The 24908-nt window shown below is 46.8% G+C and overlaps 1 protein-coding gene across 2 annotated transcripts in view; it reads right to left on the bottom strand.

The window, feature by feature from the left end:
* The window catches only part of FBXO28 (F-box protein 28), a 30087-nt gene extending 5768 nt beyond the window's left edge, over positions 1-24319 (bottom strand). The window contains exons 1-4 of one of the 2 annotated variants that reach the window (XM_047848149.1): positions 24036-24319; positions 12378-12487; positions 8858-8996; positions 1158-1353 (exon numbers count right to left, since the gene is read on the bottom strand). In XM_047848149.1, the coding sequence (XP_047704105.1) occupies positions 1158-1353; positions 8858-8996; positions 12378-12487; positions 24036-24302 (712 nt within the window). In that variant the 5' untranslated portion in view covers positions 24303-24319. Of the gene's footprint in view, positions 1-1157; positions 1354-8857; positions 8997-12377; positions 12488-22951; positions 23959-24035 lie in introns of those variants that run through there. The other variant, XM_047848148.1, reaches the window with a different exon arrangement.
* Positions 24320-24908: the final 589 nt, after the last annotated feature.

Here is a 24908-nt window from a genome sequence, read left to right as displayed (position 1 = left end):
ATACCCTGCATTCCTTTCTCTTTCTCCTGCACACACACATAAGCAGGATATTTTCCTCGACTGACACATCCCTCCTCCTCCTCTCTCTGCTTACCTTTATCTGATTTCCACGAACCACATCGAGGCTTCGATCAATCCTTACCTCTTGTGAACTCTCAATCAGACCAGTCAACAATGACTCTATCTTCCTTAAGATTCTCTCTGTCCTAATTGTTTGGCATTTCAACGGACACTTCTTTAAAATATCTCTCTTGCCGGTGATAATTTCATTTTGAGTCTGCATATATCTTACCTGGGGACACAGTAAGATCCTCGAGAGCAGACACCACGTATTACACTTCCTTTTAGTCTCCACAGGACACAGTACAGTGCTGTGCGCATAACAGGTACTTGATAAATAACTGACGTATTAACGCTGAGATGCTGTAGGCTTTATTATTAAATTACAGAGAGCCACTCGATTACCCCACTGAGTACTCCAGGGAGCTAACTAATCCAAACAAAACAAAATGTCTTACTGAAAGTGTTTTCTTGATTTAAAGTATTTGCAAGGGTTGAAGATATTCTGAACAATTTGGTCTTTCAGTAGATAAAGGCACAAATCTCTAGGCTATGATGTACTTTTGCAAAATAGCTACCACAGAAGAAGTGACAGTGTTTAAAATACCTTTATGCACCTTGTCTTTTAAAGTAGCAGCCAGACAGCCTGGGGACTGAAATAATTACCTGAATATTCCATGATGAAGAATTTGGGTTTTTTTCCCTCGTATGTTTAATTCTGTTTTAGCATAATGGATATTAACTAGTCAGAAACAAACAAACAAAAAAACAAAAAACTCCCTATATCTATAGCTCTTCACCCAGAAATTCTAACAAATGTATTGTGAGTCAGTAGCTATGGATATGTACAAAGATTTAGCCACGAGACCGTTCTTCAAAGTGTAGTTTAAATACCGAAAAACTAGAGACAAATGTGCTTAACGGTAGTGGATCAGTTATGCAAGTTACGGTCTCTAATCAATCTATCATTAATGATCATGTTACAGATACACATTTACACACAGAAAAGGTCAAGATATATGATTAAATGGGGGGAAAAAGTGAGTTACAAAACTCCGCGTGTTACTTTAAACGGAACATATAATAAACAAGGATACCTGGAGGAGAGCCCATGAGTCTTCCAGAGACGTCTGATCCTGGTAATTTCCTCTTTAGAATTGGGACGATCTTTTCATCGAAGTACTCCATCGCCATGGAGGAAATATCCCTTAACTCTTGAAGTACTTCGTGAGCTCGCTGAGGGGCTCTGGTAGAATTGACGTATCTCAACACACGGTAAATCTCGTCGATCACCTAAAGTAAAGAGTTCTCGTTAGCACTTTCAAGTTTGCTTTTAAAAGGCAATGGCCCAGTAAGGAGAGAAGGGCCGGCCCCTCCTCCGGTCCCCACAGAGACCAGAGGGCCGGGCCGGCTCTAACACTCCCCGCGTTTCAATCGCACGTTTCTACAGATCCTCCGTATCAGGCGCTGGGGCCGAGCGAGCATGAATAAAATACAGCTCCTGTTCTGAAGGAGACCGCAGTGAAACCGGGCGACACATGGGTGGGGCACGAGCCGCTTCGCTCCGGCCCCAGACCACCCCCCACCCCGGCCCCAGTGCCTCCCATAGTCCTTTCCTCTCGCTGTCGGCAGGGGCTCGATCCTCCGGGTTCTGTTTCTGTAGACCGGCTGTGGACCGGAATGAGGTGTCCCCAGACCCCACTTTCCCGCGATCCCAAAGGGTAGCAAGAGACTCCTCCCTTCGCGGGGAATTGCCAGTGGGGGACACACACAGGCCTGGCAGACACGGAGGAGAAACCGTTCCGACCACCCTGGCTCCCAGTTCTCTTACTGGAACCGTAGCTGAACCTGCATTTCCACCCTCAGCTTTCATCCCTAGAACGAACTGATAAATCACACCTGTCAACTCATTCGTACCATATTCTCTTTAGTGTATGTGGGCTTTTAAATATATTGTGAACACGAGCTATCTCTTTCCATTTGCTCAAGTCTTCCATTAGGGAAAGTAAACTCTGGGGGTGCCTGAGGGGCTCAGTCGGTTAAGCATCTGACTTCGGCTCAGGTCACGATCTCACAAGTGAGTTCGAGCCCTACGTCAGGCTCTGTGCTGACAGTGTGGGGCCTGCTTCGGATTCTCTTTCTTTCTCCCTGCCCCTCCCCCACTCGTTCTCTCTCAAAAATAAATATTAAAAAATTAAAAAAAAATAAGTGAATAAAGATAATTAAAAAAGGCAACATTTCTAACTTTTACTACATACAGATTCTTTTAGTCGAGTGGGATAATTCATGTTTTCAGTAAAACTAAGAACATTCTCTTTCCAAAAATTATATGCAAAGGACAAGATGAAGGAGGAATGACCATGGCACGCCGGCCCCACGACGCTTCTCCCATTCGGTCACCAGTGGCTGCAATGGCACTTATTAAGAAAACACGGTATTTACCCAATGTTCACAATATTTCACTTTCTAATTGGGTTTAATTACTTTAGCAGCAAGAACGTAATGGCGGAATGAGTCTTGAGGTCTCCTGGAGAGATCACAGGCCACAGGTTGGTCACTTAAACTCTCTTATTTTAGTAACTTTTGATTTTCTACTTCTCAGCAGAGCATTCCTTCAATCTTCTTTTTCTTTTTCCAGTAATCTCTACACCCAACGTGGGGCTCAAATTCACGACCCTGAAGTTAAGAGTCATGTGCTCCACTGACCGAGCCAGCCAGGCGCCCCCGGTCGCTTAAACTCTTACTGGCTGTTTCTACAGCTTTCAAACGTGCCACATGCCGAGTCCTACCCGAGCGTGAGATGATAAAAATAATGAAAATATTTTAAAAGTAGGATACATACCAGATATGGTGAGGGACCACCGTATTTTTAGAACACGCAGCTCACCGTGTCGTGCTCACGTTTGCTTCATTTCATTTGTTTTCAAATTTTTATTTAAATTCTAGTTAACATATAGCGTAATACTGGTTTTGGGAGAATCCAGTCACGCTCGTGTTTCCACTGGCACAGCAGTAAATGACATATTATGGACACGATTTAAGTCTTCAGACTCTTGTGAGTGAGGGAGAATTTCTATCTTGTCTAATCCACTGTTCAGCAAAGTTCCCATCAGAAAACTGAACCTCCTGTGTCCTCAATTTTTTCTCACTTTCCATCTTTTTGTACCTGAGATCTTTTTCGCTTCTACCCCTTTAATCAAACATTTTTGTTCATAGTTTAAAATCTGAAGTGCATTTAAAATTTTCTGAAGATTTGTACGTGGCATGTGTTTGACTGTATCCTTTTAAAATTTCTCTTAGAATACTAGTCAGTTTCAGAGGCACCTGGGGGGGCTCAGTCGGTTAAACGTCCGACTTTGGCTCAGGTCGTGGGTTTGAGCCCCGCATCAGGCTCTGTGGTGGCAGCTCAGAGCCTGGAGCCTGCTTCGGATTCTGTGTCTCCCTCTCTCTCTCTGCCCATTCCTCACTTGTGCTCTGTCCCTCTCCCTCAAAAATAAACATTAAAAAAAAATATTAGTCGGGGCGCCTGGGTGGCGCAGTCGGTTAAGCGTCCGACTTCGGCCAGGTCACGATCTCGCGGTCCGTGAGTTCGAGCCCCGCGTCGGGCTCCGGGCTGATGGCTCGGAGCCCGGGGCCTGTTTCCGATTCTGTGTCTCCCTCTCTCTCTGCCCCTCCCCCGTTCATGCTCTGTCTCTCTCTGTCCCAAAAATAAATAAACGTTGAAAAAAAAAAAAAATTAAAAAAAAAAAAAATATTAGTCACAATTTCTTTTTTAAGTTTTATATTCTTGTATGGTTTTCTCAAAGGTGTTTTCCCTGTTTTATTGTGTTTTGTATCAGTTTGGTGATTCTTTCCTCTCTGTTCCCATTTAAGACCGGAGCACACAGACGGCTCATAGGAACCCCTTGGTCAGCGAAGACAGCGGGTGGGGTGGCCACAAAAGTCAACGTGAGAACAGACTGATTCTTCTTTTTTTCTTTTTTAAAGTTTATTTATTTTGAGAGAGCATGAGCAGGGGAGGGGCAGAGAGAGAGGGAGACACAGAATCCCAAATAGGCTCCGCACTGACAGCGTAAAGCCTGACACAGGGCTTGAACTCACGAACCGGGAGATCGTGACCTGAGCCAAAATCAAGAGTCAGACCTTAACCGACTGAGCCCACCAGGCACCCCCTCTTCTTTTTTCAATGTAAAGGCTCGGGGACTGTTTATATTTATTTTGGGACACGTACAGTAAAGGGAAGAAATGCTCCTAAATAACACTGATTTTTAAGAGTGTCTTCATGTTAAAATCAATTATAAAAGAAACAAAAAAACAACATTCTGGAACATTCGATAAACTCAAATTAAAGGCTATTTCTCAAAACAAGGGACCCGTGTTCTTAAAAAAGGTGAAGATCGAGACAACACAGAAGCAGCACAGGGGACTACTCCCATGGGGGGGGGGGGGTGGCGGACACTACTATCCCAGGGGGGACATTAAGGAGGTAAAGTCTGCGCGTGACCCCAGGCTGGGTTCTGGATGGAGAAAAAGCAGCAGGGAGGGTTATCGCTGGATCAGGGATGAAATCTGAATGTGGGCTGTCGGGGAAGTGTTACCTTATCAAGGTTACATTTCCTGATTTTGATGACTGTGCTGCTCAGTAAGAGAGATGTGCTTTCTCAGGAAATACGTGGAAATATTTCAGAATAAAGGATCACAGTATCTCCACTATTTTCAGAAAAAAAAGCCAGATTCAGAGAGAGAGTGAAACAAACGGGACGGACAAACAGTAAACAATTGCTGGATGTGGAAAAGAGACACACAGGAGCTCAGTGTGCGATTCCTGCAATTGCTGTGTGAACGTGAAACTGCATCGAGACAAGAAGTTACCAAAATGAGAAGAGATTAAAAAATGCTACCCCACCAGTCCCCCGCCGCCTCTCCGGCCAAAACACTAAAAACAAACCCACAAAACCTAATACGTAGATTTGAAGTTTGTTCGGGGGAAATCTAGACTCGTGACCTCGCATCATCACTTACACTGAAAATCCTGACTTTGGGGAACCAGCATGTTTCAGCAGAAGTGTTTCCGGGGCCCCTAGTAACGCTTAAGAACAGGGACGTGTCCCTGTCTTTCTGCTTCCATGTCCCAGAACGGTTAGCTGGCCTCTGCTCACTTGTGTGCCTCAGCATGTGTGAACTGCCAACACGGACCACGAACTTACTGTAAGAAGTGGGACTTCCAGGTCAGAAGGCTTGAAAACCGTACGCGGGGGTAAGCCCGGTATCTGCAAGCTCTCAGTTCTGAGAGGAGATGAACGGAGGACCAACAGAGCGGTTGGGGTCGGCGGCTGCGGCCCTGGTGGACCCGCAGCGGTCTCACGGGAACACAAGCACACACGTGTCCTCCCCGAGTGTCGTACACGGCTGTTCCCCACACAGGAGGAGCTGTGACAGACCACGTGGCCTGCAAAGCCAGAAACACGTACCGCCTGGCCTTTTACAGGAAAACTTTGCGGATCTCTCCCCAGGGAGGACAGTGGCAAACTCCCAACTGCTCTGAACTCTAGAGATCTTCTCCTAACGCCGTTACCAGTATCGTCCCCGTCCAGAGACGCCATCTTAACCCCCTTCCGTCAGACCTGGTTTTTCGCTCAGTAGAAAGGCAATGACCTAGCTGTGAGGAGTTGGAGAAGGGACCCGTAGGCTGAAATCATTTTTATTTTCATCTTATACTTTTTAGAAAGAGCGAGCAGGAGTGTGCGAGCGGGGGAGGGGCAGAGAGGGAGAGAGAGAATCCCAAGCTGGTTCCACGCTGTCAGCTCAGAGACCGACTGGGGCTTAATTTGAGCTCGTGACCTGGGCCGAGATCAAGAGTCAGACACTTACCGACTGAGGCCCCCAGCAGCCCCTAAATCATTTCTAAATGGAGACTCGCAACCCAGCCTCCCGTGTCGGCCCCACTGTCGCCGGTGCCTGGAGCTTTCCAGAGGCTGGCTGTGCAGACAGCGCTGCCTCCCGGCTCCCCACTGCCCAGCTAGGGTTTAAAGTCCTCCGCTCTGCCAGGCCTGCTGCCACTGGTTCGTGTACTTCCCAGCTCCCAGACTTCTGGTGCTCCGCTCTCCTGACCTCGCTCTCACGGGTCTCCGTCTTTTCTTCCTCTTTAAAATTAGCTCCTTCGCTATCTGGGCAAGCTTTGGGACGGGTCAGAGGTAAACATGTATTCAGTCTGCCATCCTGGACCTACCATTCGATGTAAAGAGTAAATCTGCTCTTTCGAGAATAATTTTAACAAAGCTTTTTTTCCAGCCGTTAGTGTAAAATCCCAAAACTCTGATATAGATCAAGTGTTCTCATTTAAACTGCAATGTTGATATGACCCAGATTCACTTAAGTAGCTCATGAGAGAGTAATTTCCGAATGAACTGCTTCCTATAGACCTCAATTCTAACGAGGTGCATATGTTCTATACAAACCAGAGAAATGAGTTCCCTTATAAAGTCTGAAAACTCCTGAACTTTTTTTTCATTTTTAATTTTTGAGAGAGAAAGTGCAAGTGGGGAAAGGGCGGAGAGGGAGAGAATCCCAGGCGGGGGGGTCGAACCCACAAACTGTGAGATCATGACCTGAGCCGAAGTCCAGAGTCGGACGCGGAACCGACAGTCACCCAGGCGCCCCAAGACGGCACTTTTAAGAAACAAAATAGCCCGAGATGAGTTAAGCGCGATAATAAGAACAAAACTCGCTTGTGTTTTCTGGTGGGGTTGTCTGTCAGGTTTACAGGAGGAGTAGCAGTCACGGGGAGTTTCTGTGAGGGCACGGGCACTACTAAGAAAAAATGGGAGAAAATGGTAAAGAACACAACCGGGACATCAGAAGGCTCGAGTGTAGCTTTGCTCAAACCCTGCACACTCCCTGCACGCTCGCCAGGCCCTGGTTCTCTTCCCACCGGAACACGAGTCCGGGCACAGACGAGCACTCCGCGAGTCCCAAGTGGTTCGCGAATGCAAGAGGAAGAGCAACGGCTGGGGACAGGGCCGGGCGGACAGCTGTGCCCAGGGGAAGCCGGGCACCGGGCTCCTTCGCACCTGCTCTCCCGCGGGGGGCGCAGAAAGGCGCCCAGGGCCTACTGCACCTGAAAACCGCACACTTTCTCGGCCGTGGCTGCCTCGGCTGCTGTTCTGCTATAGAAACGGAGCGAAAAGTCAACAAAAACTTGCAAAACCCCGCAGGACTCATCTGGACCTGACCTTATTCCTTCAGACAGCGAAGACCAGCGTTCCAATTCTGTGACCCTGGTCACTCAGACCCAAGACCGGAGACATCGGTAAAGGCCAGACACCGACCAGCTTCGGCTCTGCAGGCCACGTGCACTTAGCACAAACTACTCCACTCTGCTTGGTGACGATTGGCTGAATCGGTTTTGAGGTTATGAAAACCGTAAGATGTTTCTTAAATATCCATATTCTTAACATTGAGACATGCAAAAAAAAACCCAGGAGACTGTAGGGGACAACCTATGCTAGTTCAATGGACTTCCCAGAACACTTCAGTGTTAAGGCCGATAAAGCAGACCTGGACAAAATCTGGCGTAAGAATCAGAATCTGATGTTTCCGACTGGTCACCTTCTACAGTTAAGTACCCCACAAAAGAATCTGTAGCTAGTACGTGGGAAGTGAGATATACTGAAGAATATTCCAGGGGTGCCTGGATGGTTCAGTCGGTGAAGCATCCGACTCTCGAGTTTGGCTCAGGTCATCTCATGGTTCGTGAGATTGAGCCCCACGTCAGGCTCTGTGCAGGTGGCGTGGAACCTGCCTGGGATTCTCTCTCTCTGCTGCCCCCCCGCCCTCCCACTTACTCAGTCTCTCTCTCAAAATAAATAAACATTAAAAAAAAGACTATTTCAAATAAAATAAGAAATGGAATCCCTCCCATAAACTCACAGAAAATTGAAACTGAAGAAAAGTATATAGAAAATATTACCAGTGTTCATGATCCATGGAAATGACAGAAAAAAATTTTTTTTTTTTTTAAATTTTACTAGGTTCCAACCACAGTAAGGGCATCTTTTGCTACTATCATTCACTCTCCACGCCTTCCACACACGACAGACACAGACCGTGCCTGAATTTACTCTCCACTCCGGCAGCAAGAGGCCGTGCCGGAGTTATATACGCCGCAGTACTTGTCCGCAGCAGGAGTGGCACATGGAGGGCTGGAGTCTCAGCTACCTTGGGGACAGTAAATATGCCAGAGGAGACTTACACCCGTTAAACAACTCTCTTCCTCAGCCCTGTGTGTGCCGCTATCCAGTGACCATCTATTCTTACCAAACCTGGAAGTTTCTGAGTTGTCTTCAGGAAACACTTCTCAAACACGACCACACTAGCCTGTCCCTCTCCCTCCCCCGACCCCCAAACTATAACAGTTGAAGGCGGGGAAGACACCTATCTTGTTCGCTGCCGTTCTTAACAAGGAGTACAAAGCTCACAGATGTGTTCTTCAGCATGAACTCTTTTTTTCCTTCATATTTACGGAAACGGTGTATTAACTGGGGTGCAGTATAAACTTTCTAACAAGCTTCGAGAGCACAGCAGGGCTTCTGCTGTTCGCTTCCTAACGTGAACCTTGAACATGAAGATCACATACGGGACGTATTTATATCAGTTTCGGTACTGAAGCTAAACAAATCCATTCACAGAAACTCAGTCCAGAGAGGCAGGAACAACTCGGACACTTCAACAATCACTTTCTAGTAATTTCAGCTTAAGCAGAGCGACCAGCTGTCCTACGTAAGCAATCCTAGTTTACCTTTCCTGGGATGAAGCAACAGAGATTGGAATCCACATACTTCATGAAAGTCATATTTAACAGTGAGAGCCTTGTTTCCACGGCGGCAAGAATGTCTGCGTGGCGAGCTAACGAGTGGTTTCTTCTTTCTGACTCCCTCCTGTAATAAAGGAAAGCATCATGAACGAAGTACCGTGGACCAAAATGTTAAGCAATGAAAATGCCTCGGGGCGCCTGGGGGGCTCGGTCGGTTGAGCATCAGACTCTTGATTTCGGTTCAGGTCCTGATCCCAGGGTTGTGGGACTGAGCCCTGTGCTCGGCTCTGCACTGAGTGTGGAGCCTGCTTAGGATTCTCTCACTCAAGTTAAAAAAAAAAAAAAAAAAAAAAGCCTTACTGAAATAGTCTGAACATTTACATGTTACTTCAGATCTCTACAGTCGGGTCACCATTTAACTGTAACTAACGATCAATGAATCGCCATATCCAGAAATCCCTGCCGAAGACTAGTACGCACTGGTGAAATACTTGAAAAAAAATGTCAGTTTCTTTGTGTTTTGGCTATATCGAGCCGAATGGCCATTTGAATCAGAAAAATCAGGTAAAGGAAAGAATTACAAAGGGACACAGAGACAAGTGAACTGTATGTTTTTACCCATAAAATCAGCTCAAATTTTTAAAGTTTCACTGGGAAGTAATTCACATGTAAAATTCGCTTTTAATGTGTATAATTTAATGCCTTTTAGTATATTCACAGAGCTGTGCCCCCATTAGCATGATTTAACTTCTCGACATTCTCACACCACAGAAAGAGGGCCCGTAACTGTCATCAGTCACTCCTACTCCCCAGCCCTTGGCAACCGCTGGTCTCCTTTCTGTCTCTCTGGATCCGCCTATTCTGGGCACTTCAGATATCTGGAGTGGTAGCGCCTGCAGCATCTTGTGTGCGTCTTCCTTCACGCAGCACGCTTCCCCCGGCTCGGCCGCGTTGTAGCGTGCACCCGGGCTTCGTTCCTTTCTGTGGCCGACTAATATTCTATCATATAGACACGCCACCACTTTGATTTTCCGGTCATCGGCTGATGACTTTTGGGTCGTTTCCACTTCCTGACTACTATGAATGATGCTGCACTGAATGCTCCTGTCCCAATTTTTTTGTGTGGCTATGCTTCCATTTCTTTTAACTATATACCTAGGAGTGAAATCGCTGGGTCCCATGGTAATTCTATGTTTAACCTTTTGAGGAACGAAGTGTTTTCGCAAGTGGCAGAACCAGTGTACGATCTCACCAGCGATCTGTGAAGGTTCCGGTTTGCCCACATCCTTCCCAAGACGTTTTGTCTTTTTTGTTTCAGCCGTCCCAGTGGGTGTTCAGTGGTATGTCAGCACTCCGCTGGGCAATGCCCTGCTGACCGATGATGCTGAGCCCCCGTACGTGTGTGCTGGCCTTCAGTTTATCGTCTCCGGAGAAATACCTACTAAAGCCCTTTGCCCACATTTAAATTGGGTTATTTGTCAGTGGATTAACTCAATTATGTTTCTTGTTGAGCTCTAAGAGTTCCTCGCACAATCTGGACACAAGTCCCTCAACAGATGTATGAGCTGCAAATATTTTCTCCCCTTGTGTGGGTGTTTTTTTCACTTTTTGATGTTGTCCTTTGCAGCACAGTTTAAAATTTTGATGAAGTCCAGACTTTTTTCTTCTGTTACTTGTGCTTTTGGTGTCCTAGCAAAGAAACCACTGCCTAATCTAAGTTTATGGAGGTCAGGACTCTGTTTCCATCTAAGGGTTTATCGTCCAGCCCTGACGCTCACACTTAGATCTGTAATCTATTTGGACTTCATTTTCGTAGATGGTGTGGGGAAGGGGTCCAAGTTCATTCCTTGGCGCACAGACACCCAAGTGTCCCAGCGTCATCTGTGGAAAACATCGCTTTCCCCACTGAGTGGTCTTGCGTCCTTGTTGAAAATCAACGGAGTAAACGTATCAGGATCTATTTTCCATACTCTCAGTTCTGCTCCGTTGGTCCATATGTCTGTCTTTGTGTCGGCAACACACTGGTTCGATTACTGTGGCTTTGCAGTCAGTTTTGATACTGGGAAGAGGTAGCACTCTACCAACTTTGTTCCTCCTTTTCAAGATTGCTTTGGTTATTCGGAGTAAGAATTGCAAGACGAACCGGTCATTTTCTGCAAAACAAGACAACTTGGATTTTGAGGGGACTTGCAGTGAATGTGCAGACCAGCTTGGGGAGAACTGCTGTCTTCACAGTATGAAGTCTTCCCATCTGTGACCGTGAAATGTCTCTTTGAAGTCTCTTCAAATCCCCTTTACCAATGTCTTCTGGTTTTCAGGGGACAAGTCGTCTTTTGTTACAGTCATTACATACATCTTATCCTTTTTGATGGTACTGTAAATGGAACTGCCTTTTTAAAAATATATTTGAGAGAGACAGAGACAGAGCACGAGAGGGGGAGGGGCAGAGAAAGAGAGAGGGAGACCCAGAATCCGAAGCAGGACCCAGGCTCCGAGCTGTCAGCACAGAGCCCAACGGGGGGCTCAAACCCACAAACCGCGAGATCATGACGTGAGCCAGAGCTGGATGCTTAACCGACTGAGTCACCCAGGTGCCCCTGGGATTGGTCCTTTCTTTAAAGTGAGCTCTCGCCCGATGTGGGGCTGGAACTCAACCCCAAGACCAAGAGTCACATGTTCTACCAACTGAGCCCGCCGGGAGCCACCCCCCTTTCTGAGTCTAGCTGACACACAGTGCTACATTCGCTTCAGGCGCACAGTGTGGTGATTCAACGTCTCTGTACCTTATGCCACGCTCGCGGCAATTGGAGCTGCCGTCTGGCACCACACAGCGCCGTGACAGTACCCTTGACTAGAGTCCCTGTGCTGTGCTTTTCATCCCCATGACTTACTCATTCCGTAACCAGAAGCCTGTATCCCCCACTCCTGTTCATCCACTCTGTCCATCCCTGCACCCTGGAACGGTGTTACTTTGGTTTTTGGATCATCTATTGCTAGTACGTACAATTACACAACTCCTTTTTGTGTATCGATCTCACATCTTGTGGCCCTGCTGAACGTGTTTATTAGCTCTAACCATTAGTGGACTCCTTATGTACGCGATCACATACGTGTCAGATCACGTCACCTATGAAAAGAGAGTATCAATTCTTCCCTTCCAACCTGGACGCCTCTTATTTCATCTTCTGGCCTAACGGCCCTGGCTACAACCCTCAATAAAATGTTGAACAGAAATGGTGGACAAACGAGGGTCAAAATCACTTACTGTGATCTGGGTACCCTTCCCTACAAAAATCTGGAAACCGTGTAACACGTCAACTTACCCAGATTAAAAAACAAAACCCCAAATAAACAGGAGTGCCTAGCTGTGACTCCTGATCACAGGATCATGCGTTTGAGCCCCATGTTGGGTGTAGAGATGACATAAATTCCAAAAACATAAACAACCAAGAAACGAACAAAAACCCCCACTTGTAAGTTACTGCCGTCACTAGCCACAGCGTACCTTGGAAGTTGTGCTTTAACTTGTTTCTGACATAGATTGTGGTATCTCTCCACTTTTAGAAATCCCTGATTCAACATTCTCTGGCAGACCAAGTCCATTCTTTTACAAACCTACAGGAAGGAAGAAGGAGAAAGAATTTTAAAAAGTAAAAACCAAATAAATAACAATTAACCTAGACTCCTGTCAGCTGCAAGTGCTCTGTGCTGATGCTGCCCCCTCGTTTGCCGTCTGAATCTTTGAATCAGTATATACGGGCGAATGCCTCATAGTTTCTAACTCTTGCAACATTACGTTAAGAAATTAATATTAGTGTAGACAAGGGATATTTCACCTTTAGCTATTTGTTGAATGTTCTGAATGTATCCCCACCACTATGGTCAGAACTATAGTCATGAAGATCAACGTATTCAAAAGGTTTTTAAACTTTTTTTTTTTTTTTTTTTAAGTTTTTGAGAGAGTACGCAAGCGGGGCAAGGGGTAGAGAGAGAGGGAGACACAGAATCGGGAGCAGGCTCCAGGCTCCGAGCTGTCAGCACAGAGCCCGACGAGGGGCTCGAACCCACAAGATGTGAGATCATGACTTGAGCCGAGGCTGGATACTGAACTGACTGAGCCACCCAGGCGCCTCTCAAAAGGTTTTTCCAAGTTTGAAAAAAGAAAATTCTCCTTTAGCTAAAAATGTGTATTCAACCTCTCATAAAGTTTATATCACCTATAATCAGAATGAGAATTCTTATTTATTTCTACCAGTCAGGGTTAACTACAGAGAGTTAGTCTCTGCTAGACTACCATAGTCTCCATGACATATTTTAACATATGTAGCAGAATCCTGAATATTTTGAATCTTTGAGGAATACTGTACTTTTTATAGAGTAAAAGCACCAAACCACAGTCAGAACATCTAAAGTGGAGCCTGACTTCTACACATTCTTGAGCAAGTCAGCTACCGTGTGTAAAAGGTGGGCAGCATCTAACTCCCAGGGAGATCATTAGGATTAAATGAAACAACAGACGCTAAAATCACTTGGTAAACTCTAAAGTACTATGTAAAGATTACATTAAGTAAATTTTGTTGAACTTCGTACTAATTTGAAAACTTTGTTCCATAGATGCTAGATTTCTGCGACATCCCGGCACCTTTGTTATCCTAACAAAACCTGCTACGCAAAATCCATTTCTTCTCTGATCCCTGAGAATTTGGCAGTGACTCGGCCATCAACTTGAACACCAGCTCTCACTGCACAGTGTGGACACTGAGAGTGCACGACACAGGTAAATCTGTACCAAGGCCAAGTCAAGCAGGTGGGCTTGTCATGTGCTTCTTCCCATCTCTCGTGGTGCCCAAGCACAAACGCTTGCACAAACGTTTCCCTTGTTGAAACGGAAATGCTGATGAAATCCTTGGTGTCTGTTTTCCCCTGAGAACACAGACACACAAATTCTGGCAACCTGGACAATGAAGGCTTTACTGCTCTAGTACTAAATACTATGGGCTTCCTAATTCACAACGCGCCAGATGAAAGGTGTTAAAAAACACTGCTTTTCAATTTGAAAACAAGAACAGCAAATTTTAAGTACTGAGTAATTCTTAATAAATGGTATTTTAAAATATGGTGGGATTCTACCCCCCCCCCCTTCCTTTTTGGTAGAAAGAGGGCACAAGTGAGCGAAGGGCATAGAGAGAAGGAAGAGAGAAGCAGGGCTCATGCTCACCTGATGTGGGGCTCGAACTCACAAACCACAAGATCATGACCTGAGCTGAAGTCTAACGCTTGACCCACTGAGCCACCCAGCTGCCCTGGAGGGATCTGTTTCTAACTAAAATAAACCAACTGTCAACATACCTTCAATGTCTACTAAAGAAAATGACAGTAATAAAAACAATATGTATCAAGATAACTTTTAACGTTTATTTTTTGTAATCTCTACACCCAACGTGGGGCTTGAACCCACGATCCAGAGATCAAGGGTCTCATGCTCCCCCGACTGAGCGAGCCAGGTGCCCCAACATAAATAACTTTTAAAGGAAAAATAATGCTTCTAAAAGTATCTAGTGAGTTCCATTTTTGCAAATCTCTTTGATATGTGGCTTTAGAGGATGTAAAATATCATATCTGCTTCTGTATTCAATCTACTGAGATATTACCTTGGAAAATCCTAGAAAACATAATACACAAGGATACATTTCATGAACTCTCGGTTTGCTGACATCATCTAATGTCGCAACAGCTACTGGAAAGCTCTGTCCACTTGTGAAAGGCGAGTGAAAAAATGGGCAAGAACAGCTTAGTAGTATAATGAAAATATTTTAGATCTTACAGACTCCTTCAAAGGGTCTTGGGAACCGCTTTGGGATCCCAGGACTAAACCTGAAGAACCAGTGCTCCATTCAAGAGGACAAAGGGCCTAAGATAGAGGTGTGGCCCGTGCGAAGGCACAGGGTCTGGAGTGACTACGCCACTGAGCAAATAGTGACAACAGAGCAGATGTGCAGGCAAAGCTGAGTGAGTGAAATACTTGGAGCAGAGAAATCAGTAACGAGAAAGAACTTTAAAAAGACTGCCCATTTTGGGAAAGATCTCGTATGGAGAATGGTCATTTTCTGTAAGCAGCTATACTATTAGGACCAAAGATGTGGGTCCAGAAAATCCATGAAGATGAACCCCCAAAGGAAGAAATGGAAGATAAAGAAATAAAGGCTTATCTACAGAGTCTCAAAATTTAAAAAAAGTGTTTATTTTATTTTTGAGACAGAGAGCATGAGCAGGGGAGGGGCAGAGAGAAGGGGACAGAGGATACGAAGTGGGCTCTGCTCTGACAGCAGAGATCCCAACACAGGGCATGAACTCACAAACCGGGAGATCATGACCTGGGCAGAAGTCAGATGCTTAACGGACTGAGCCACCCAGGTGCCCCTCAAGTAATATTTAATGTTAAAAGCTGGTAAAAAGATGGGGCATCTGGGTAGCTCAATCGGTTGAGTGTCTTGCCTCTTGGTTTCGGCTCAGGTCATGATCTCATGGTTTGTGAGTTTGAGCCCCGCATTGGGCTCCATGCTGACAGTGTGGAGCCTGCTTGGGATTCATTCATTCTCTCTCTCTCTCTCTCTCTCTCTCTCTCTCTCTCTTTCTCCCTTCCTCCCTCTTCCCCTCCAGGGTGTTCCTATCAAAATAAATAAACTTGAAAAAAAAAAAGCTGGTAAAAAGAGAAAACAGGAGGTCACAAAGACAGACAAATTGGAACAGCACCAAAAAAGCTGAAGTCAAAAATATTTTAAGCATTAGTCAATACTGTAGGAAAAGATCAGCCTTTAAAGTGGTATTCTTTCTTTCCTGGATGTTTGATAAGCATGGACTGACCGTAGCACAAAAACAAAGATACAACGGATCATATATCTTTGTGGAGAATTCAGAAAGAAGCAAAGTGGCCTCTGAACAGTTGGGCCCCGAACAACACAGATTTGAAGTGCACGGGGCCACCTATACATGCATTTTCCTTTTTTCTTTTTGTGGATAAATTCAGTACAGCTCTCTTCCTTATGATTTTTTTTAAAGATTATTTAACTGTAAATGATTTTTCTCTAGCTTACTTTATCATAAGAATAAGGCATATGATATGTGCAACACCTGAAACATGTGTTAATGGACTGCTTATGTCACCAGTGAGGCTCCTGATCAGCAGTAAGCTATTAGTAGTTGAGCTTTTGGGGGGGGGGGGGGTGTCAAAAGTTCTATGGGGATTTTCAAATGCATCGTGGTTGGTGCCCCTAACCCTTGCGTTGTTCAAAGGTCAACTGTACGCTAATTCCCCCTGCGATACCTGATTATGTATGCTAGCTTGCAATGCAAAATTATCTCATTTAAAATATAGCTTTATACATATGGGTAGTTTAAGAATTTCCCAAAGCTAAGAGAGCCAAAGCATAGGAGACTGTTAAAAACTGAGAACAAACTGAGGGTTGATGGGGGGTGGGAGGGAGGGGAGGGTGGGTGATGGGTATTGAGGAGGGCACCTTTTGGGATGAGCACTGGGTGTTGTATGGAAACCAATTTGACAATAAATTTCATATATTGGAAAAAAAAAAAAAGAATTTCCCAAAGCTAAAGGGAAGAGTATTTATTTCCCTGGTTTATAAAACAAAACAAAAATCCTAGCAATTCAGCCATTTGCCTAAGACAGTAAAATACAATTCTGAAGTCTAATATACAAAGATGATGACTCTGTCAAAAACTACCATGACATTTATAGATCAGCCAAAACCTACACTATCAATATAGAACGGAGCTGATGGAATATCAGCCTCTAATGGGGACATTTGGTTTGGGTCCCTCTTGCTGTCCTGCTTTGAGAGAACAGATGTGGTTTTTCCTTGTTAAGTACTTCAAGATTTAAAATGCCACGTTTATCTTTTTCATCATTTTCTAACATAAGTAGTAATGAAAATTTTTCTTCACTCTGTTTAGAAATCTTTTCTGACATGTTGTGCCACCACGGTTCTTGACGATGCAAGACACGTACGCCATCAATGTGTGCGACCCACAATTTCCCTGTTAAACCTAATCTTAATATCAAAATCTTGGCTGATTCTAAGATGCACATTTTTGCATATTTTAACATTTGACATTGGAAATGGTCCTAGAATTATAACTGGCAGCATTTCTTCTTCAGATGTCTTAGAATGCCTTGGAATATAAAATGGTGGACTTCTTTGATTTTGTTTAAGATGTTATAGAGACTTTAAGATGCTACTAATTTAACAAAAGCTCTTCTGGCGGGGGGGGGGGGCGGGAACATAAACACTGCTACACAAATCTACATATAAGTTGATCAAGACACATTCTGATTTCAAAAATGTTAAAATCTGAAGCTGTATCTTAGAATCAAGGAAATATTGTAATGGAACCACATTTTTCATGTACTTATTTCATGGTCTACGTTCTCAAGTGAACTGAATACTTGATGTTTTTCTCCAATGAATCCAGAAGCTATTACCAAAGATTAGGCTGCTTACTAATAACCCTCAAAGTGGAAGGAACTTAAGACACCAGAACCTTCAGTGAGGACATGGAGACATTAAGAAATTATGTAATTTGCACAAAGTCACCACACCATTCAGTGGCAAAAGTAAAATTAAGAATTCAGGCTTCTAATTAGTATCTTCTTAAATTTAGCAATCGGCAGCACAGAGATGGAAATAATCACCCTAATTACTCTCAACTGATTGCGGTCTCACGAACACTGTCCTGCGGCAGGGACTGTCAGCAGCGGCCTCAAGTAGGACTTCTTGAGCAGGCAACATGAGGTCTCAAGGACATCGGTGGGTGTTCTCCCCACAGTGCTGAGGTTAGAGAGATGGCGCTAGACCAAAATCTTTCTAAAATTCTTCCAAAGTTCAAAAACCAGAAAACAATGAGACAAATCTGCACTGTAAAACATTTTATAAGCCATCTGTCCTGATTCTTCAAAATGCCAACTGCGTGAAAGAATGAAAAAAGGAGGGAGAATGTTCTAAAGAGACAAATGTTTTATTAGATTCAAAGCACTTATCATCCACCAAAAAAACCAAAAAACCAAAAAAACACTATAGGGACATTTTGGGGACAATTGAGAAATTAAAATGTAAAATGTAATTTTAAATCCCTGGAAAGTGATAATAGTGTGATTACAAAAAGGACAAAAATGTCATTTTATTTGCATTTGACTTTCAAATGGTTTAGTGAAATAAATAATCTGTGTGTAGATTTAGAGAGGGAGAGAATGATCAGACAACTGAAAGAGATAAAGCAAATGTGGCAAAAAGTTAATGATGGGTAACAAATCACTTAAAAATTGTGCTTCCATGGTATGGATTATCTAATATACAATCCCATATAAAGAGACACAGAGTTAATTATGTACTAGAATCACAACTTTTACATTTTTTGGGTTTCCCCCGTAGATGTTCACTTGGAAAGAAAATATAAATTTACTATCAGACTGAGCAAAACAATTAGGAAGAAAAGCCTGTGCCCAGGACTTCTATAATGCCTCCTAAAAGCCAAAGAGAAAAACTTTTCTGGGGCGCCTGGGTGGCTCAGTCAGTTCAGCAATCAATTGTTGATTTTGGCTCAGGTCATGACCTCGAGGTTCGTGGGATCGAGCCCCGAGTCGGGTTCTGTGCTGACAGCGCACAGCCTGCTTGGGATTCTGTCTCTCCCTCCCTGTCTGCCCTTCTGCCGCTCACTCTGTCTGTCTTGCTCTGTCTCTTGTTCTCCTGCAGACAGCTACTCACTAACTATACACTAGCTTCATATCATCTTATCGATGTTTGTTATCATTAAGAGTATTTTTCTGGGCGCCTGGGGGGCTCAGCGGGTTAAGTGTCCGGCTTTTGCTCAGGTCATGATCTCACAGTTCGTGGGTTCGAGCCCCGCACCGGGCTCTGTGCGGACAGCTTGGAGCCTGGAGCCTGCTTCGGATTCTGCGTCTCCCTCCCTCTCTGCCGTCCCCTGCTTACGCACTCTCTCTCTTTAAAAAATAAATAAACGTTAAAAAAAAAAAAGACAATTTTTCACTCAAGCTTCTTAAAATGCTCCTAAATTAAAACATTTTCTCATCTTGTCTGTTGGAGGTAAATACGAAGCAGCTCACGTTTCAGCTCTGCTATAATTTGTACAGAAAATACACTCCCCTCACAACAACATTTATGTTGTGTTCGTCACACGGGGCAGCGAAGTGCTTTTTAGAACGATTCAGGGGTGCCTGCGTGGCTCAGCTGGTCAAGCGTCGGACTCTTGGTTTTGGCCCAGGTCATGATCTCACGGTTTGTGAGGCCGAGCCCTGCAATGGGCCCTTTGCTGACAGTGCAGAGCCTGCTTGGGATTCTCTCCCTCCCTCTCTCTCAAAGTAAGTAAAAAACTTAAACAAGAGAGAGAGAGAGAAAACGATTTCATTTATTCAACAAATATTGAATACTGATACAGAATCACAGACTATGAAGGATCCCTGATGAAAGGGTATAAGGAGCCTAAATTCAGCGCTCGACCGGCCCTTCCGGAGACAATTCCAACACAACACGCAAGAGCAGCAGTGTTGTAGGGGGAACTCCGAGGAACAGGAGGGGGTCAAGTTCAGGCAAGAATCCCAGAGGCTTTCCCGCGGTGCTAACAGGACGGTGTACCCCGAAGACAGGCAGGAGCGGCTGCGGACAGAAGAGGCGTGCTTGCAGGACTGGGGTATCTGGGAAACCCAACAGCTCGACGATGCTGGTTTCATTTTTTTTTTTTTCATTTTTTTTTTTCAACGTTTATTTATTTTTGGGACAGAGAGAGACAGAGCATGAACGGGGGAGGGGCAGAGAGAGAGGGAGACACAGAATCGGAAGCAGGCTCCAGGCTCTGAGCCATCAGCCCAGAGCCTGACGCAGGGCTCGAACCCACGGACGTGAGATCGTGACCTGAGCCGAAGTCGGACGCCCAACCGACTGAGCCACCCAGGCGCCCCGATGCTGGTTTCAATCGACCTTCGTGCAAGACGCTGGAAGGAGGTGCCCGGGAGAAACCTCTTGCAAAGGTGATCTTTTGCTCCTAGTCTCAAACGTCAAAGACTGGACCGTACGCACAGGCCATCCTTTGAAGCTAGCACCTTCTCCCACCCCGCGAGAACCCGCACACCCTGCATGTGGGGCGCGCAGGTGCCTCTGGCCCCGGTCAGGAAATGATGACACGAAGGGGTGCGGGTTGTTTCCTGATGTCTTCACCTGCCCCCCCCCCCCCCCCCCCCCCCAAAAGTTGTCCACGCTGGAGCTTCTCAAAACAGCTTCTTAAATCTGGCTGGTCTGTGACATGAAAAAGGGCAAAGGGAGGGGGAGCCTGACCATTGCCGTAGGTCATATGACACGCCACACAATCCTCTTGCTGCTCTGATTAGTCACCCTGCTCCAAGCACTTCGTCACACTGCATGTCATTTTTGTTTCCGCCAGGAACGTTCTTTCACTGTTACTAACTGGACAAAAACTCATCTTGAGGAAGCCTCTCCTGAATAACCTCAACATTCTTGTATTTATCATCTTTGCACTTGCTATCTGCCGCCTTGTAAGTATGCTCCTTCTGTTTTCATGATCCTGCGGGCAGGCTTACTGACTGAAACCCTCTTTCAGACTAGAATCTTCAGGAATAATGAATTGTCCCCCACATGTTATAATCATGTACCTGTACTTAAGTACCTGGTAATAAAAATAACCTAATGATGAGATGGGGAGGGGGGAGCCACAAATCAGCAACACAAAGAATATATTCTCTGTAACACCGCAACAAAGAGCAGTGGTTCTCCAAGTGTGCTCTAGGGACCCCTGGGCTCCCCAAGATCCTTTTGAGAGTCTGTGAGGACAAACTATTTTCCTAATACCAAGATGTAACTTGCCACTTTTACTCTCGTTCTTTTATAACACATAGTGGGCTTTTCCAGAGGCAACGGGACACGTGATAACGTTTTTTGACAGTTGATGACGTATGTACTGTCTATTCCTGTGTCTTCTAGAATTTTCTAAGGTAAGCTCTTAGGTTCTCAATAACTTTTAAGAGTGTAAAGATGTCCCGGATTTTTAAAAAAAAAAAAATGTTACAGAACAACAAAGATGAGGAAAACAGCTTGGCTATTAAAAAATAAAGAATAACTGTTTCTCATTTTCCTTTGTATTTTCTACCAATCAACCTTCTCTGTGACTACACTTTTCTAGCATATTTGAACACAAGCTGGAAAAGGAACTATAAACGGGGAACAGATTTAAGTAGCTAGAGTGTCTAAGGCAATACATTGGGATAAAGTATGTCTGCATTTGGTTACCTACCGAAAAATTTCCTTCTAGATAACGAGCAAGCCTTCTGAATTTAACCTTTAGTCGTACTTATGACCTGAACCGCTAATAGGATTCCATTAAATTTACAGGAGCTACGCTCAAACCACACAGGAAAAAACTCCTAGGATCTCGCTAAAACATCTTTGAAAATGCCTGCCACATTCGTGATTCAGTGAGTGAGAACACCGTGCTCACCAGTCGGAGCTCTGCGCTCAAGCCTGGCTTAGACAAGCTCCCTAACAGGGCAGGAACTCACTTCTTAACCTTTGCTACTTGTTTCAAAAACTCTCAAACTTGTCAAGGGGGCCTAGGTGACCGTCTAAAGCTGCATCAGCACAAATCTGTCTGATCTACTGGAAAAACAACTCAAAGTACAAGTTTTGTCATTTCAAAAGTTCTACTTGGCCAAATAATTTTAAGTATGTTGGAAGAGTTAAATATTTAAATAACTATTTTTGTGTAACCAGGATTTCCAGGCTCTGGGCATATTTTTGGAGTAACAGTCAATGGCAGGGAAGCCCCAACAATTCAACAGGCTATTTGCACAATCCCTTGGAAGTAGCCAGACTGCGGAGTCAAATTTAAATTATTCGTGGCCACAGGAAGCAAAGACTACACCAACCAAAGTGCACAGAGAATTCGAGAATGTTATTTTAGCAATTTCAACCTTTTGAGAGCAAATCTTTTGTGCCTGTTCCCTAATTTAGGTGCTAACAGTTACAGCTGAGGTCCTAGTAAGGCAAGTAACCTGGGAAGGAAGAAAAACCCCAAATATCCCAACATCAACCGCTGGGTAGTTGACATTTAGCTTTACGGAAGCTAATTCTGTTCTTAATTAATATCGCCCTCTTCAAAGCATATCCAGCCTTAATTCCATGAAACAAACAAACAAACAAACAAACAAACAATCCCCACACACTTAGAAATGAAAGGAGCTAAGAAACTGACGCTCCAGATAGCAGCACCCACACTGACGTTCCTGGAGTTTCTGGCAAACAGTTCTTTAGGTACAAACGGCCACTTGGCTAGAAAGGGCACGTCAGGCACCCCCTGCACCCGCCACACAGCTTCTAGACTGCCAATTTCATAAAGACCACAACTAAATTAATGCTGACATCTAGTGGCAAGAAAGAACATCTTTCTTTTATAATGCTACCTGAATTGTGCCTTAGGACACCAAACCAATGACTCTGAAACCAAAGACATTTCCAAATCCCCACAAAAGATTATCCACTTAATCTAAGAATCATCTACTGATCTTAAGTAAACAAAGGAATTTCCTCATTACTAAACCAGAGGGAAAAAGCACCCCTCTCTGAGACATAAAATTGGCTGCAGAACCTTTTGGGGTGGGGGTGGGGGGCGATGGTGGGGCAGGGGATGGTAAGGGACTCCCTATGAAAAATCCTTGTTTGAGACCACAAATCGTATCCTTAAACGCTTGGGACAGGTGACAGCTTAAGAATGCAGCTCAGTATTTCACTGGAAAGACGTCATTTATCAATAAACTGGGATGCATTTTAACTCTGTCCCGTAAGAAGCCAGTCCCCCCACCCCCTTTAAAAATGCTTTTAATTTCTAAAAAAGTGAACGACTGAGAAAGAACCCAGTGTCCTCCACACCTACAGAAGTGTGACCGCGCCAAGCTCTACAGAGCCATTGTCTGGCTCAGAGGCTCGACCCGCAGACACAAGACAGGACGGCAGGAAGCCTGATCGGACACCATGCTTTACCAACCCGAGGGAATGCTGGAGGTTCCACAGGGACTTCCAGGGTGCCATGCTCTGGGAACTCGGGGACAACCGGTTTGGAAACAGCACTTTCCAGCGGAAGAATTCTCCGCCCTGCAGCCCGGGTTGGCGAGAAAGAACACCGGCCGTCGGTCTGAATCAAAATTCGTCCACTTTCCTTTGAGAAGTCTGGTCTCCCTCCCACAGCGCGGTCATGGCCAAGCCGGAGCTGCAGGTGTGAACGCGGCCGGTCGACGGGAAGCTGCCGCGCACAGCGCATCCAGAAGTCCGTCTTTGTCCTCTCAGAAGCCACCCCGAGCCCGGATTTCGCGTCGACACAGAACCGGTCTGCAGTCCCTTCAAAATGTCCACCTCCTTCAACCTCCTTCCCACTCGGAGACAAACCCACGACAGGAAGCACAACCTCTCCCTCAACTGAGCCGTTCGTCAAGCCCTCGGCCGAAGCTCGGCGCGCGGTAGGGTCCTGACGGCACAGATCGCGGAACCTCCGCGGCTCCGGAGGGGGGGGAGGGGGCACGGCGTCCCCCAGAGCCGGCGGCCGGGGGCCCGGGGTCACTAGTTAGGAAACGGCCGGGAGACCCGGCGCGGCCCGGGGGTGGGGAGGGTCGGGGCGAGGCCCAGCCGGGCTTCGTCACCGGCCAGCCGGAGGAGGGGGGTGCCGGGTCGCGTTCCCGCCCCTCCGGGCGCCCACCGGGGTGGGGGAGGCCTGACCAGCAGGGAAACCTAGGGGGCGGAGGGGGGCACAGTGCGTGATCCCCACGGACGAGCCGAACCTGGCGCGGCCCGGCCGGGGGGCTGGAAGGTGGGGCACAAAAGGCGGCGACCGGAGCCGCGAGGTCGGCGCTCGGGCGCGGCGGCGGCGGCGGCGGGACGCCCAACTCCCGCCCCGCTTCCCGGGCCCCGCCGTCCCGACCCCGCGGCAGGAAGGGGGGCGACCCCGCTGACCGGCGCCCGGACTCCGCGTCCCGGAGCCGGCTGCGCCTCCCTCCCCGGGGACGCGCTCGCCTCTCCGCCCCCTCCCCAGACCGCGGCCGGCGGAGGGGGCGGCGGGGGTCCCGCGGGGGCCTCACCAGGCGGAGCTGGCTAATTTCGTCGTAGGACATAAAGCTGAGGATGTTCTCGATGGCTACGATGGGCAGCGCCACCAGCGTGTTGTTCTGAGGCAGCTGGTCGGGAGCCAGCGGCGGGGCCGGGGACGCCTGGGAGCCCGGCTGCGGGGCCGGGGCCGGGGGCGGGGGCGGCAGGCGCTGGGCAGAGCCGGCGGCCGCACAGGGGCCGCCGTCGCCGTGGCCGCCGCCTCCTTCCTCGGCCATCCGCTCCTCCGACGCCGCCGCCATCTTGGGGGTTTGATGCCTTCCCCCCACTGCAAGGGGCCCAGGGGCGCTTCCGGTGCGTCACTTCCGCCTGGGCGCGGGGCGGGGCGGGGCGCCGGAGGGGCGGAGCCTGCGCGGGGACGCGCGGAGGGAGCCGCGGAGGTCGCCGCTGAGGTCGCAGGTCGTCGCGGCGGGGAGGCGGGGTCGGGCCGTGTCCGCCCCGGGAAGGCGACCCGAAGCCGCCCAGGGCCGGAGCGCGAGGGAGCCCGGCCGGTTGAAGTGCTGTCCGCCGGAGCGCGTTTCTTGGCGCGCCCCCTGACGCGGGACGGTGGCCACAGTGTCGCCTGAGTGCAGGTGGGACGCGGCTCAGAGTCGTGGTTTCCGCGGACCCAGCAGTGATTCGTTTAGGCAGGTAACAGGAGTGAGGTACTGATTGCAACAAGCAAGTGGAAGAACCTTGACATCAAGCTAAATGACAGAAACCAGGTCCAAGGGACAACACTCTTCTGGAAGTCTGCAGCCTAGTCCGTGGCGCGGAGGGGGCGGGGAAGGGGGAAGAGGGAGGGGGATGCAGGAGAGGGAGCTGCTTCCTGCTGTGGGGCTGGGGTGCTGCTGGGTGATGGGGGGGGG

Source organism: Prionailurus viverrinus, unplaced genomic scaffold, assembly GCF_022837055.1.
Source record: "Prionailurus viverrinus isolate Anna unplaced genomic scaffold, UM_Priviv_1.0 scaffold_53, whole genome shotgun sequence".
NCBI lineage: Eukaryota > Metazoa > Chordata > Mammalia > Carnivora > Felidae > Prionailurus > Prionailurus viverrinus.
Note: the sequence above shows the minus strand (reverse complement) of the source record. Positions and strands in the feature narration are given on the sequence as shown.